The sequence below is a fragment of the Eptatretus burgeri genome, chromosome 14, assembly GCF_056783735.1.
Source record: "Eptatretus burgeri isolate ZD-2024b chromosome 14, Ebu_testis_v1, whole genome shotgun sequence".
NCBI classification, from domain to species: domain Eukaryota; kingdom Metazoa; phylum Chordata; class Myxini; order Myxiniformes; family Myxinidae; genus Eptatretus; species Eptatretus burgeri.
Window position 1 is genome coordinate 74,104,462 of NC_140974.1, and position 16,314 is coordinate 74,120,775.

The window sequence follows — 16,314 nt, forward strand, 5'->3', positions numbered from 1 at the left end:
GTGTTCAATTCAATGAGGTTCAACCTCCAAGTTAAAAGGGGAGACAAATAAATATACCTTGGGATAAAAAGGGGGGTTTATTTTTAGGGAAAAAAAATATAAATCGCTGAAAATCCCCCATTCATTTACATGGGGAAAAGTGAGCCAGAATCAGTATTCTTACCCTACTACAGTGTTTGTATGATGAATGGTAAACTACTCCAGATTTATCACCAGTTTTATGTGTAATTGGTCACAGTGTTTGTATGATGAATGTTAAACTACTCCAGATTTATCACCAGTTTTATGTGGAATTGGTCACAGTGTTTGTATGATGAATTGTAAACTACTCCAGATTTATCACCAGTTTTATGTGTAATTGGTCACAGTGCTTTTATGATGAATGGTAAACTACTCCAGATTTATCACCAGTTTTATGTAGAATTGGTCACAGTGTTTGTATGATGACTGGTAAACTACTCCAGATTTATCACAAGTTTTATGTAGAATTGGTCACAGTGTTTATATGATGAATGGTAAACTACTCCAGATTTATAACCAGATTTATGTAGAATTGGTCACAGCGTTTGTATGATGAATGGTAAACTACTCCAGATTTATCACCAGTTTTATGTGTAATTGGTCACAGTGTTTTTATGATGAATGGTAAACTACTCCAGATTTATCACCAGTTTTATGTAGAATTGGTCACAGTGTTTTTATGATGAATGGTAAACTACTCCAGATTTATCACCAGTTTTATGTGTAATTGGTCACAGTGTTTTTATGATGAATGGTAAACTACTCCAGATTTATCACCAGTTTTATGTGTAATTTGTCACAGTGTTTTTATGATGAATGGTAAACTACTCCAGATTTATCACCAGTTTTATGTGTAATTGGTCACAGTATTTGTATGATGAATGGTAAACTACTCCAGATTTATCACCAGTTTTATGTGTAATTGGTCAGTGTTTTTATGATGAATGGTAAACTACTCCAGATTTATCACCAGTTTTATGTGTAATTGGTCACAGTGTTTGTATGATGAATGGTAAACTACTCCAGATTTATCACCAGTTTTATGTGTAATTGGTCACAGTGTTTGTATGATGAATTGTAAACTACTCCAGATTTATCACCAGTTTTATGTGGAATTGGTCACAGTGTTTGTATGATGAATTGTAAACTACTCCAGATTTATCACCAGTTTTATGTGTAATTGGTCACAGTGTTTTTATGATGAATGGTGAACTACTCCAGATTTATCACCAGTTTTATGTGTAATTGGTCACAGTGTTTGTATGATGAATGGTAAACTACTCCAGATTTATCACCAGTTTTATGTGTAATTGGTCACAGTGTTTGTATGATGAATTGTAAACTACTCCAGATTTATAACCAGTTTTATGTCGAATTGGTCACAGTGTTTGTATGATGAATGGTAAACTGCTCCAGATTTATCACCAGTTTTATGTGGAATTGGTCACAGTGTTTTTATGATGAATGGTAAACTACTCCAGATTTATCACCAGTTTTATGTGTAATTGGTCACAGTGTTTTTATGATGAATGGTAAACTACTCCAGATTTATCACCAGTTTTGTGGAATTGGTCACAGTGTTTTTATGATGAATGGTAAACTGCTCCAGATTTATCACCAGTTTTATGTGGAATTGGTCACAGTGTTTTTATGATGAATGGTAAACTACTCCAGATTTATCACCAGTTTTATGTGTAATTGGTCAGTGTTTTTATGATGAATGGTAAACTACTCCAGATTTATCACCAGTTTTATGTGTAATTGGTCACAGTGTTTTTATGATGAATGGTAAACTACTCCAGATTTATCAACAGTTTTATTTGTAATTGGTCACAGTGTTTGTTTGATGAATTGTAAACTACTCCAGATTTATCACCAGTTTTATGTGTAATTGGTCACAGTGTTTTTATGATGAATTGTAAACTACTCCAGATTTATCACCAGTTTTATGTAGAATTGGTCACAGTGTTTGTATGATGAATGGTAAACTACTCCAGATTTATCACCAGTTTTATGTGTAATTGGTCACAGTGTTTGTATGATGAATTGTAAACTACTCCAGATTTATCACCAGTTTTATGTAGAATTGGTCACAGTGTTTTTATGATGAATTGTAAACTACTCCATATTTATCACCAGTTTTATGTAGAATTGGTCACAGTGTTTTTATGATGAATTGTAAACTACTCCAGATTTATCACCAGTTTTATGTAGAATTGGTCACAGTGTTTGTATGATGAATGGTAAACTACTCCATATTTATCACCAGTTTTATGTGTTATTGGTCACAGTGTTTTTATGATGAATGGTGAACTACTCAAGATTTATCACCAGTTTTATGTGTAATTGGTCACAGTGTTTGTATGATGAATGGTAAACTACTCCAGATTTATCACCAGTTTTATCCTTTTGTTTTAAAATGACATTACGGATGGTGGGGAGAGACTTGTTGTCTATTCCAATCCATGCACCACGTACTATCCTGCCAATCCTTTCATCAAGACCCAGTAGTGTGGCAGTACACAGTACCCAAATGTGTTGACCTCTTTCCGTTCTGTCCTTTTTGGTTCTTCCAAGGTTGGGAGTATCCCCTTGTACCCATTTTTGAACAGGACTCCTCAAACTTATCTGATTTCTGTAATTTCCTCGGCTTTGGATGATGACACCGTCCATGCCCGAGCTGCTAAGGTCCGTGCTTCACTGTGTTTGTGGGAGATTGGGTTGTGGGAGATAGAATCCAGTAATCTGCTGGTGTGGGTTGCTCTCCTGTAAACTTGATTGCCTGACGGCTCGTTATCCATTAGGAGGGCTTCGATAAAGATCTGATCACATTTTTGCTCAAATTTATGCAGAAATACAGGAAATTATTCTAAAGGGTTCACAAGCCCGAGATGTGGGCGGTGGATTGACCAGACCGCTGCCTCGATCACTCCCAAAAAACCCATAACCAGCTTCTGTACCTCATGGAAAACATGTCAATTTCTTATGTGCATCTATCTATACTGTGTGTTTGTGTGTGTTTGTGTGTGAGTGTTTGTGTGTGTGAGTACATGTACATATGGGGCTCCACAACAAAATTTTTTTTTATATTCAGCCATCACCCACCAAATCGCACAGCACTGAACCGCACAACACAGCACCGAATCACACAGCACAGCACCAAACCGCACAACACAGCACAGCACCGAATGGAACCGCACCACACAGCACAGTACCAAACCGTACTGCACCAAACCGCACGGCACAGTACCAAACCACACAGCACCGAACCGCACAGTACCAAACCGCACAGCACCGAACCGCACAGTACCAAACCGCACAGCACCGATCCGCACAGCACAGCACCAAACTGCACAGCACAGTACCAAGCCGCACAGCACCGAACCGCACAGTACAGTACCAAACCGCACAGCACCAAACCGCACATCACAGTGCAGTACAGTACCAAACCACACAGCACCGAACCGCACAGTACCAAACCGCACAGCACCGAACCGCACAGTACCAAACCGCACAGCACAGTACCAAGCCGCACAGCACCGAACCGCACAGTACAGTACCAAACCGCACAGCACCAAACCGCACATCACAGTGCAGTACAGTACCAAACCGCACAGCACCGAACCGCACAGCACAGTACCAAATCGCACAGCACCGATCCGCACAGTACCAAACCGCACAGCACAGTACCAAACCGCACAGCACCGAACCGCACAGCACAGTACCAAACCGCACAGCACCGAACCGCACTGCACCAAACCTCACATCACAGTACAGTACCAAACCGCACAGCACCGAACCGCACAGTACAGTACCAAACCGCACTGCACCAAACCGCACTGTACTGTACTGTACTGTACTGTACTGTACTGTACTGTACTGTACGGTACGGTACGGTACGGTACCAAACTTGTTTCATCCCCACACACATTGAGCTGTTCACGTGCGCGTTGAAGAAGAAGAATATTGCGCGTGGGTTCACTCAAAGTGGAATCACGTGATCACTTTCATGACGTCACCTCATGCCACAACGGGACACTTGAATGACGTGTGCGTACTTTTCCTGCAGGCTCGTCTGATCGCCATAGTTAACCCTGGTGCTACGTTGTTAATCCATCAAATCCAAGTAAATTTAGCCATTGGAGCCTTAGTTTAAGTTTTGAAACAAGTTCAATGGAATTATAAATACGATCTATCCACGTGAATGAGTCTTCGCGGGATTGGGCGGTGTATGTTTCCACCTTGGAAAAAATGTGGATTACTAGTTTGTTGTTTGAACATTTTGTGAATAGACGCTGTGCCTGTGAAGAGAATAATATTCGTCAGATAAACCCATTCGGGAATCCAGGTCGTTTCCCAAGAACCCCCAAATATTTAAAGAAGAGGATTTCCGGAAGTGGCTCGAGCTGGCGCAGATTCCAAAACCAAAACACGAAATTAATTTACGACAACCGTATGGATCATATTGGACGTAGACACAGGTCACACGCGTTGAACTATCACGAGGAAACGATATAATGGAGGAAACAAATCGATGGCGCAAAAAGAACATCACATCGGAGTAAAAAAAAAAAAGGGGAAAAAAAAAGAAAAGAAAAAAAAGAAGCGGAGTCACGTGAGGGGGTTTGACCAATCAGCGTGCGCAGCGCGCCGCCCTTGCAGCGATCGCACCGTACTGAGGCCGTGAGGCTGTGTGATTCCAGCCGTAAGTAAGGCCTTTCCTCGCGGCCCTTGTGAGAGGGCCCATTTCACAATTCTCTTCTCGCTGTTATTGCGGCGCACGATGTCACGTGTCGACGGTTTGCTCGCCTTGTTCTCACGATGCGCTGTGGCGGTTGGAAAGCCTCGGGCACGGCCCGCCCGCCATTTTCCTCGTCCTGCCAGCTATTGCGGCCCTTTCGCCGTGCGTGCTCGTGCTCCCTTTGTACCGTGCTGCCGTGCCTTACACGCCGTGTAAAGTAACCTGAGGGCGTTGGGCCGATCTGTGGAGCTCGCACGGTGAGCCGGGCCATCGGTGCCGCTGTTAACCAGACGTTTATCGGCAAGGCGAGGCGAGCCTCGGATAGTCGTCCCGGCCCGTTAGGCCTTTGCCGCTGGTTTTCCTGAACCCCGTTCGATGTGCACACACAGCAGCACGTCGATGTACACACACGGCAGCCTGACGTGCTTGCTGTGATTTGGCTGTTAAAGTGTTCAATGGAAACACCTTTTCACACGGATCAACTTACTGGGCCGTGTGTGGGTCACGAACCGCACGGACATTTACACAACGAAACGCGTTGGGGAAATGATTCTCCTCTCCAAACGGACTTGTCCAGTGTTTTTGTCCAAACCGTTGCTGGTTTCACGATCTGGTTTCCGAGTATTTATTTGAACCATTTAAAAGGGAAACGAATATCCTGTGTCCAGGTCATGGTCGTGGGGGAGTTTGTGTGTGAAAGGACTTCACAGAGGTTTGTGTTTATGGGGACCATTGTTAGAGGATGACGGTCATCTCACACGGTTGAGGTCTGAGGGTCCGAATGAAGCACGTGATCCCCAATGCAGCACGTGCCTGTTGGTTGCATCACTTCTGGACGTGTCCATCTCGGCCGCCGATGCGTCACTGCTCGTGTAACACATGTTTCTCTCGAGTTCCTTACATGCCGGTCAACCCCCTCCACTCCCCCCCTCTACCCCTCTACCTCTCCCTCCCTCTCGCCTCCCTCCCTCCCTCTCACCACCCTCCCTCCCTCTCACCACCCTCCCTCCCTCTCGCCTCCCTCCCTCCCTCTCGCCTCCCTCCCTCTCGCCTTCCTCCCTCTCGCCTCCCTCCCTCCCTCTCACCTCCCTCCCTCTCACCCCCCTCTCTACTCTTCCTTCCCTCTCCCCCTCTACCCCTTCCCCCTCCCTCCCTCTACCCCTTCCCCCCTCCCTCCCTCTACCCCTTCCCCATCTCTATCTTTCCACTCCCGACCCCAACCTGGATTGTTTACATTTCATCGTTGTTGTAGCGTCACCTAAAATGCCTTCTTCGTGTTTGTACCCATCATGTTCTTCAAGTTTCAATGTAAAGTTCTCCATTCACTTGTCATTGTTACTTACTATGAATATTTACCCTCACCACCGAAGGTGCAGAAGGTTATGTTTTCACCCCTTTCTGTTTGTTTGGGTGCAGAATATCTCAAAAAGTTGCGGACGGATCCGGATGAAATTTTGTGGACACGTTGGGTGTGTGACAAGGACGAACTAATTGGTTTTTGGTGAAGATTTGGATCCAGATCTGACTACTAGAAATTTTAAGTGATTATTCACCATTGAGAGATGGAGCTAAAAATGATATATAGTCATCACACTATTTGAAAACCTTTATCACTGAGCAGAGGTCAGCTTTTTGAGGGCTCCAATCATAGTACCCTTTCTTGTGGCAATGTTTTTTTTACGGCCGGATACCCTTCCTGACACCAACGCTTTAGTCGCCTTGGACCCTGCAGGGATAATTACCACTATACTGGTGCTCATTTTGCCGACCTTCGGAAGGATGACAGGCTGAGTCAACCCTCGTGATGCTAACTCAGCAGTCAGCAGGGCTCAAACTCAGGACTCCAAGGATTCCAAGCCACCACCTTCACCACTAATCCACACCAGGCTCATAAAAATGATATATAGCATGATATCCAAAAAATGTATTGGGTCCGATATGTTTTTGTGGTTCAGGCATTGCTGGGCGGAGGTATGCGCTTGACCGAGTGACCTAGTTTGTCTGTTTTATTTTCTTTTTGGCTTTGTTTTCCTTTCTAGGTCAGTGTGTGTGCGCGTGTGCGCGCGCCCATAACTCCAAAACCATAAAACCTGGGTGTGCTCTGGTTTTCAAAAGGAATTAGCCACTGTGGCTAATCCAGGTTTAGAATGATTAGCCACAGGAGAAAGGAAATAGCCACATATTTTATTCAAAAGTTTTTTTTTTAGCAATATGAAATAATGTTTTTTTTTTAAGGCAGATGTGTGAGGTTGGTTGGATTGTTCAGATTGGTTGAATGAACGACCATCAGGGGAGGTGGTGATTGTGAGGGATGGTGGTGTGTGTGTGTGTGTGTGTGTGTGTGTGTGTGTGTGTGTGTGTGTGTGTGTGTGTGTGTGTGTGTGTGTGTGTGTGTTCGTTGTGCCTTTAGTCGGTGGTAGTGGGGGATGGGGTGGTTGTAGACCAGGATTGGACAAACTAATGCCAGTCAAACTCGCTCATCCAACCAATCTCACCCAACAACTTCACTCATCCAACCAATCTCACACATCAAACTCACTCATCCAACCAATCTCACCCATCAACTTCACTCATCCAACCAACCAAAGTCACCCATCAAACTCACACATCCAAACAAACTTGTACTACTACTGATTGTGTCAAAACTCACCTGGCAACCACTGACCCAACGAAGCATGTAGCGCCGAATCATGTCGAATCATTCCTGAAAATTTTTTTTTTAAAAATAAATTAAAATAACATTTTGAGACGAGAATCATGGGAATCATGTGTAATTTCGGTCGAAAAATTTTTTTTTTTTTTACTAGAAACTAGTTTAAAACGACTAAAGTTAGTATGTATAATCTTGTATTAAATCACGCGTGATTCCCATAATCAAAACATACAAAATGGTGGCCGTCTCAACGAAGGTTGAATTATGTGCTAAAATCACCCAAAATTCGTCTAAAACTGGTTAAAAAAAAAAAAAACTAAAACGTGGATTAGCCACAGTGGCTAATGGGTGGTTTAAAATATTATCCGCAGGTAAGGGGGATTCGCCCTGTGGCGATGTGGCGAGCGGAAGCGCACACCCAGAAAACCTAGCAGCCTGCAAGTTTGTATGCATACCAAGAAAACTCCAAGGAAGTGCAAGAGTGAAAATTAGTTAAAACACCCCTTTTGAAGATAATTAGCGGCATTATTTAATCACGTTCTTCATGATCCTCTTCCACCTCACTGTCTGAGATCTTCAGGCGTTTCCTAGGTGACCTCGCTGGTGTCTGAAGCCGCCATGTTTTTTTGGCTTGCTCAACCGTGCTCCGACTTGAAAAAGGCCGCAACGATTTCTTCCAATGAAGAAAAAATGTTTATTATTATTTTTATTTTTTTCACTTTCATTTTCACTCATATTATTGAATGCCTGTTCATCATAGCTACGAATTGCTGGTTACATTGTAATGCTTATAAACGCCTGGAGACGCCAGCGTTCGTGACTTTATTTCATTTGCACATATGAATAACCGAGAGGATCTCTTGAACGAAGCAGAATTACAAAATATAAATTCCAGATTTGAAAGTATCAGCAGTTCCGACTCCTAAAAGAAGTGTTGGTTTGTCCAATTCGGACATTGCACGGGCGTTTCCCGATGCATAGTTGTATCGACGGCAATTAGTAATCACTTGCCAAGCCAGGCGTTCCGTTGGAGTGCCTGCTTGAGTGCTTAATCCACTTACGGAGCTGTACAGTTTGTGTCCTGATTGGGATGTGCAGTCGACAGTTACTACAAGGTGGAGGTACGTATACGTATACATCACACACAGACGTGGTACATATGGGTAGATTTGGGTCTGTTTCATCCCGTATGTTATTGAGGTTCTATCAGGTTTTCCTTTATCCTCGTGCCTGTTTCTGAAGCATTTGGTTATCGGATTTGATTTACAAAGGTTAAATGTTTCTCTTTGTGAGTTTCAAAACAAAATATAGTTGATAACGCCCGAATTCTGGGCCATTAACCGTATTAACATGTTTTCTAAATTACCGAGCCAATTTGTTTTCCACCCGTCACACACACAGCTGTTTATAAAGATTAATGTTTGTGAGAATGTCCCTGAAACGTTTATAGAAATGTAACGTTGTTTTTTTTAGTGAAAGCTCCTCAAGGTTTCTGGGTTGTGTACAGTACATACTGTAGTCGGTAATCACACTCACTCCAACCTGCTGATTCCCGAAAAATTGCTGATTGTGTGTGTGTGTGTGTGTGTGTGTGTGTGTGTGTGTGTGTGTGTGTGTGTGTGTGTGTGTGTGTGTGTGTGTGTGTGTGTGTGTGTGTGTGTGTGTGTGTGTTTGACAAAGCATAACATGGTCTCTCTAAGTCTGCTACCCCCTAACCCTCTCTCTCTTTGTCTCTGTTTCTGGACGTATTGGACGGTCGTTTTGTCTGGACGGTGGTTATCTCCATATGTGTCTGGAGGGTGGTTATGTCCAGGCAGGGTTTGTCTCCAGACATGTGTGGCCGGGGTTTGTCTCCGGACGTGTCCGAGCGGTGTTTGTCTCTGGACAGCTTGGCTCCGAACGTGTCCGGGAAGTGTTTGTCTCTATATGGTATTTATAATATAGTATGACCGGTAGAAAATGTATTTCAGACATTATTTTGTTTCCATCTTCACTGTTATTCTCTGCAGAATCATTTTGATGAAACGGTATGAATCATAATTAATGCTCCACAGCACATCTGCCTTCCCTTCCTCTCACCTCGCTCTCTCTCCCTCCACTTTTTTCCACCACATCTCAGTGTTCCCATCAGTGAAGTGACGGGTGGTATTTGCTAGTGTATAATAAATACGGAGATTTCATTCCCATGCTGGGATTGATCTTTAATTTCGTAGTTGAGGCTCATGGAAGAGCTGAACAACAGGAGTTAAAGAATCATCAAAAACAGAGGGCAATGAGCGGGGGGAGACAAGAATTCCCTTGTAACCAAGTTCGTGAATGAAGGGAAGAATTGGGCAGAAAAAGAGAGCAAAGAGTTGGCTTGTGTGAAAAATCTTGGGGGTAGGTGTGTTCAAAACGTTGTATCGCACCAAGTTTGCGTGTTTTCCTGCTGACTTGCTACGTCTTTTCAATGTTCTCACGGATTATCTCGTCGAGTCCACCATTTGGCAAGTGTTGCCTGATCGTGAGCCACGTAAAAAGTTAATTGGGGAGGGAGGGGCAAGTTATCTTCTTTTTTATATGAAAATTTAGGCTCTTGGAAGAGCAAGATAATGGAGAGTAAAATCCATTGTGGTGACAGCATGGCAACAGGTGGATGCAAGTCAAGGAATCAAGCAGAAAACGAGGATGCAGGATGTTGAGGAATCAGTAACTTGCATGAAAGAAGGTTTGGTTGGGTTGAGTAAATGGAGTCGGAAAGATTGCTGGTAGGGATGGCTGACATTAGATGGCCTTGTACTCCGACCAACTTGAAACTCTGGATGGAAGACCTGGATTGAAATTCTTTCACACGTATGGGAGGAAAGAGGAATTCTTGTGTGGAGGTAAGTGTGTTTTGGAAGTATTGTTGCGAATTCGCGCCCGCCGGCGTGCTAACGGCCGTGTCACTCGAATCGCGACTGCGTCGCCCACCGGACGGACAATTCAGTCGTGACCATCTCGGAACAACGCCGGGAGCTAGTCACAGGTGGGGGTTTAACCCCACCACGACCGTGCCAATTGGCCACCCGCGCAGGATAGGGTTGCTTGCCAAATTCAATCTGCCTAAGTACCTGCGCTGATGGTCGACCGGGCGATCGTACCACGCCACAGGCCGACTCCGGACACGAACCGCTTAAGCGGTCCGTTCCGTGCTACAGTGATAACCGAGCGGTGTTATCGTCGGCCTCGACGGTTCCGATTAATTACCGGGCGTATTAAGCCCACTATGAACCCTTTCCGTGAAGCAGGATGGAGGGTCAATAAAGAAAAGACGAAGCGAAACGGGAAAACAGTTCACACAAAGCACATTTATTTCCCGGTACACGGAAAGCACACATATACAGCCAAACAGTCAAAATGCACATATTGCAACAAAAACAAAAGCAACAACGACGCAGAGTTACTACCGACTACGCGCACACACGGCAACACTTATACAGTTCTACTTTACAGACTGCGCCAACACACATTTACTCAAAAGCAAAGGAAAGAAGACACCCTCATAGACAAGGGGGCAGATGGGCCTGCAGGCCAATATGCGCGCGTGACCTGAAGGAGCGGCCAGGCCCGCGAGACGGGGGGGGAGGGTCCTACCCGCGTCCTCGTGACTCGTTGGCGGACGAGCCGCAGATGTGGCCGCGTGGCTGTGCCCCGACTCCGTGCTCCTTGGCGGGTTTCGTTGGCATGACATTTGGAGTGGGGTGGGAACGGGGCCCCCTTGTTGCACTATCTCAGCGTGGGGGAAAGGGGGAATTGTTGATGCCCTGGGGGAGGGAGAATGGCTGGCTGGCTTGGGTCCCGCGATGAGCGATCCCACACCGCGACCTCGTCGCCGACCGCCGTCCTTCTCGCCTCGGACCCGAGCTCCTTGCCTCTTCCCGCAACTCTTCTCAGCCGACTCCAGAACCCAACTCGATGACACACCGATGACTTCGCCACCCGACTCGACTCTGCTCCCCTGATCTGAATCTCCCCTGATCCTAGAATTTGTATATCTCGATTTCACACAGACGCGCCTGGAGGCAGGGCCAAGCCGCTCCACGCTTCCTAATTGGACGGATCAGAAGTGTGGGCGTGTAGCGTTTGTGATCCGAACTTTCCTCGGAACGGCCGCTATTCGCGCTTGCGGCTCGGTGCGTATCGCTGAACGGGCCAAAGACAGCCCGACGCTCAGTGTTCACAGGTGGTGCGGGAATGGCCGTAGAAGGAGAGAGGTGAGGGTAGTGGAGGGTTTTCGGTGGTGGTTTGATGGTCATGGTGCCGTTTGGGAATGGCATGATGCGATGATGTGGGAGCGAGTTGTGCAGGTAAAGGTCGTGGCTGTTGGCGTTGTTGTTGTTGTCTGAGGGTTGGTGCGTGGTTGTAGTTGGTGACGATGGCTGGCGTGGTGGTTAAGGTGGTTGTTGTGTGATGGCGGTTGAGACGTCGTTGGTTCAAAATAAAGATTGAACAGAAAAACGGCTATCTCAAAGCGTCACAGCCCGAATGAATCACATAAATTCCCTCTATACAACGGATGGGGCTTAACTACACATGTACTTTGAGATATCTCACCAACGGGCCCTGAATGGTGGTTTGCGAATTTCCACAGCCCTAACAGTATATTCAAGTGATGGGTACTGCAACAAAATGTACATCATGGAAGAACTGGGATGGTTCAGCTTGTTGAGGGAGTAGATGGAGCAAGACCAGAGGAGAGGTGGTTAAAAAAGAAAAAGAAAAAAAAGAGACCACTATTCTATCTGTGAGGTGAGAGCAACAGGCCTTGTGCTTCCGTCTCATCGTGGGAGATGCAAATCATAAATAGAGCTTCAGATTCAACAGAAACCACAAGAAACTGATGCGATGCAAGCGTGCTCGCCAAATGGGAAGAGCATTACTCCATTTAAATATGGACAAAGACCTTATTAGGCTGTGAGTAGTTCTGATTGTTCAAGAAATGCCAGTCTCTGGAAGATGTCCAGTCTATGGTTTTGTTGGAACGCCAGCCTTGACACGTGATCAACCCAAGAGAGATCGCTGATGGTGAGGCAGAGGTTCAAGAGACTGATCCTCTTCCAGTGGCTAACCATGTACCATGGACACAGATACGTTGGTTCATTTAACGGTTCTTCATAAGTGAAAGAGTTAGTCAGAGATATTTGTTGCGGTCGAAAAATGCGTCCTAGTTTGATCTCGATCCAGTCCCTAACTTTTAAACCCTCCTTGCACCCACATGTCCTCCTTTTGCTCTGACGAAGAGCTAATGCGGTAGACACTCTTGTCAACTTTTAGTTGATAATATGCAGTTGAATGTGAGGCTGCCACCATTTTAAAATGTACGGGACATGTTCGGAATGGTGTTTCTGATCTTGTGTTTGCGATTTGGGCAATTCATACGTCGCTTTCACAGCACCAACAGTTGTATGTCCAGGGTAGAATGTGCAAAAATGATCTGAAATTGGGGTATCGGGGAAAAGATCATTTTCATTGTTATTACTCATTATCGTGATTAACCTGATTATGCTGATCAAGATGATGATGACGAGGATTGTTGGGGCACATGATTGTAGGTGATGTTACTTGGAGTGTACGTTGGAGTTTGTTTCATGTTTAATTTTTGCTTTTATCCTCCCTTCTCAAATCAGAGCAGCTGTTGAGGCTTTTGTTATGGATTAGGCTCGACAACCAGCTGAAACGTGGCTGAGACCAAGACCTCCGTCATCACCACCCCCTCTCCCCCATCAACTCCGCCCCCTACTTCCACTGTGGACCCTTCGATCCAGCACCCTGACGTCACCCAGCCCGTTGCTGCCGTGGCGCACGGTGGGGCACGACGTTCGTCCCTTCCCCCCCCTTCCCCACCTGGGCCCCCTCCGACTACTCGGGCCCAGGCCAGCAACATGGCAACGTCACCTTCCCAGCCGCAGCAGCAGCAACCTTTGTGCAACCCACCACCACCTGAAACGTTGAACCCCAACAAGCCAGGACGTCTAACAAACCAATTACAGTTCCTGCAGAAGGTCGTCATGAAGGTGCTTTGGAAGCATCAGTTTGCTTGGCCGTTCCATCACCCAGTGGATGCAGCCAAGCTTAACCTGCCGGTATGTCGGGCTGCAATTACACCCTTACTGTATTTCTACCTTCTAATTACGAGTAAAACTGCCCAACTAATTTGGATGGAGAGTGTGCTTCTTCTCATTATTTTGGCAGAACTGTATTTGAGCTTGCATGAAAAATCCAAACCCACTTTGGTTCTTTAATTTATTGCCATGTAGTTTTTAGCTAACCTGGAACGTCGTTCCTCTGAGTTGTGGGATTCCCCGTCCGTCTGTCCGTTCACAAACACTTGCAAATTCTTTTCCGAAACAACACACGCAATTTCCGTGAAACTTGACCATAACCTTCATCACCCGCGATGTACCAAAGTTTGTTCACGCCATTTAAAAATAATCAGGGTTAAGGGTTTCACGGGATGAGGGGTGGTTGTCCCCCAAAACAGCTATTTCCTTTCTTCTCCGTTAAATATTTTGTGGGTCATCCGTGCCTACCAGTCGTTCCCCGGTTTTCTTATGCAGCCGCTACCAGGTGAGGGCCCAGGGGTATTGCTCCTATTTTTTTTTTTTATTGTATCATTGGCGGAACAGGGCTGGCAGGATAACCTAGACTAGAGGTATGTGTACTCGCCTTTGAGATGTTTAGCCTGGGTTTGAATCCCAACCCAGCTATAAACTGTCATCCCGGTGTTCCACAGGCATGGCGAGGCATCAATGTGTGTGTGCCGTCCCTCGGATGAACGTGAAACTTGGCGTGCCGTCTGCCAGTATTACCTCGTGGATGTTTAAGGTCCCACGGTGTCCTTCACGAAGAGCAAGCGAGTTATCGCTGGCACCATGAACAAATTGCTAATTCTTTCATCCTGTCGAGTATCCTGCCTGGGAGTGGCGATTCGTCAAGGGTTGTAACTCTAATACCAAAGAAATTGCTTTGGCAGAAGCAACTTTCTGTACAGAGAATGGTACAAGAATGAAAAATGAATTTGAGCAACCCCACTTGATGTTAGCTTTCTTCCTTTTTTTTAAATACAAAAAGTCGAGGCTCATGGAGGAGCAAAAACAAACAAACCTTGTTTGTAATTGGTATATATTTCTTGCTTTTAGTTTTGAGTATTTCTCTCATTATGCCAAATGGTATCCAGGCTGAAAACTTTGTGGCCATGGTCTGTTCTAGGATTACTACCAGATAATCAAAAACCCCCTGGATATGTTAACCATCAAGAGACGTTTGGAAAATAACTACTACTGGACGGCAGTGGAATGCATTCAAGATTTTAGCACCATGTTTACCAACTGCTACATCTACAACAGGGTGAGCCATTTTGGTTGAGTGTGAAGCAGCATTTTGTCTCGACAGTCATGAGAATTTTCCTTGCCACATAACTGTTTTTAAGACTTGCTGAAACTCGAGAGTCCATGGAACACCTTGCCACCCTGTGCAGTCTTGCCAATAATGGACGGGGGCAGGGTCTGCGAGCACCAATTCTGATTGGTTGACTTGATGTAATAAAATACGGTAATATTTTGTCCAAGTAATGTTAAACAAAAGGTTTTTGAAAGTACCAAAAAGGCGAATTGTGTTCTCCAGTATTCGGTGTTCAACCAAACAGCAACTTTTTATTTTTAACCACCATGTTCGATGTAAAACAGGGCAAGAGCATTTAAAAATTATTAAAACCCATGCTGTATACCTTGCAAAGGCTGACCTGCTTGGATGCCCCAACACATACGCATTCCTTCAACCTGATCACATGCAGGCACACACAAACCCCACCCAAGGTCTCCTGTCGACTCTATCGTTATGGATTGTAAAAGCAGATTGGAGAGTATGGCGTTGCGCCAAGCGAAGTGACACTTTCTGCACATTCCTTTATCTTTTCTTGACTAAATATAATTGTCTGAACAGTCGAAAAAAAAAAAAAGTTTAATGCTTTTGCTTAAGTGAATACAGAGTTTAAACTAGAGGGGGAGCACTTGGTAGAGTGCAAAACCTCCGCCGCCAATACTGCTAGGTCACTCAAGTGAACCTGATATCCTATTCATTCAATTTGACATCAACAGTGCTCACAGAGTTATAGTTTGCAACTTTCCCTTTTACTTTTAACTTTTACATACTCAATTAATTCGTCATAACTCGATTCCTTGAGACAGAAATTGATTTTACGTGGGTATATCCACCTGAAGTTCCAAAATCAGCCGCAATTATAATTTTGGCATGTTTTTTGTTGGAAATCACTTAAAACATGTAGAAATGCAAAAAAAAAAAATTCAAATATTTTTTCAAAATGGCCGCCATAGCGGCCATAATGGATTTTGGACCAACTCCAAAATCTAATGGCATGATCCTTGGACCATACCTAATCCCCCACCAAGTTTTGTTGAAATCCGTCGAGGAGTTTTTCTGTAATACTGTTCACAAACAAACAAACAAACAAACAAAGACCAGTATCTTGCCAAAAGGTGACCACGTGTGACTTTAAGGTCACACTGAGGTCAACAGAGCTGCTATCCACCAGGAGCGACTCCTTGAGGAATATCTGCCTACGAGAGATTCCGATGAGAATCATTCTACAGAGTAACCATGAAAAATATGCGTTTGCCTCATAACGTCACCAAATGACGTCATAATGTCTCAAGCTTGACATATCTAGAAAGCACTTATCGAGGTGTTCAATTTGAGGTACTACACGATATGGTTCCTAAAACTTGAAAATTTGACCTTGGGGTCAAATATATTTGACCTCAGGCACTAACCATGAAGGTCAAGGCCAATCGCCACCAAAAATTAATCGGCTGAGGGCCAGACCATGAACTATATTCCCATGAAGTTTGAAGAGGATCCG

At 44.8% G+C, this 16,314-nt stretch overlaps 1 protein-coding gene across 7 annotated transcripts in view; it reads left to right on the forward strand.

The window, feature by feature from the left end:
• Window positions 1–4,621: 4,621 nt before the first annotated feature.
• Window positions 4,622–16,314, forward strand: part of LOC147013632 (homeotic protein female sterile-like) — a 174,560-nt gene continuing 162,867 nt past the window's right edge. For 4 of the 7 annotated variants that reach the window (XM_085855617.1, XM_085855619.1, XM_085855618.1 and 1 more), the window contains exons 1-3: window positions 4,623–4,726; window positions 13,064–13,519; window positions 14,646–14,783. In XM_085855617.1, the coding sequence (XP_085711743.1) occupies window positions 13,319–13,519; window positions 14,646–14,783 (339 nt within the window). In that variant the 5' untranslated portion in view covers window positions 4,623–4,726; window positions 13,064–13,318. Of the gene's footprint in view, window positions 4,727–13,063; window positions 13,520–14,645; window positions 14,784–16,314 lie in introns of all 7 variants that reach the window. The other 3 variants (XR_015051393.1, XR_015051392.1, XM_085855621.1) reach the window with 1 other exon arrangement.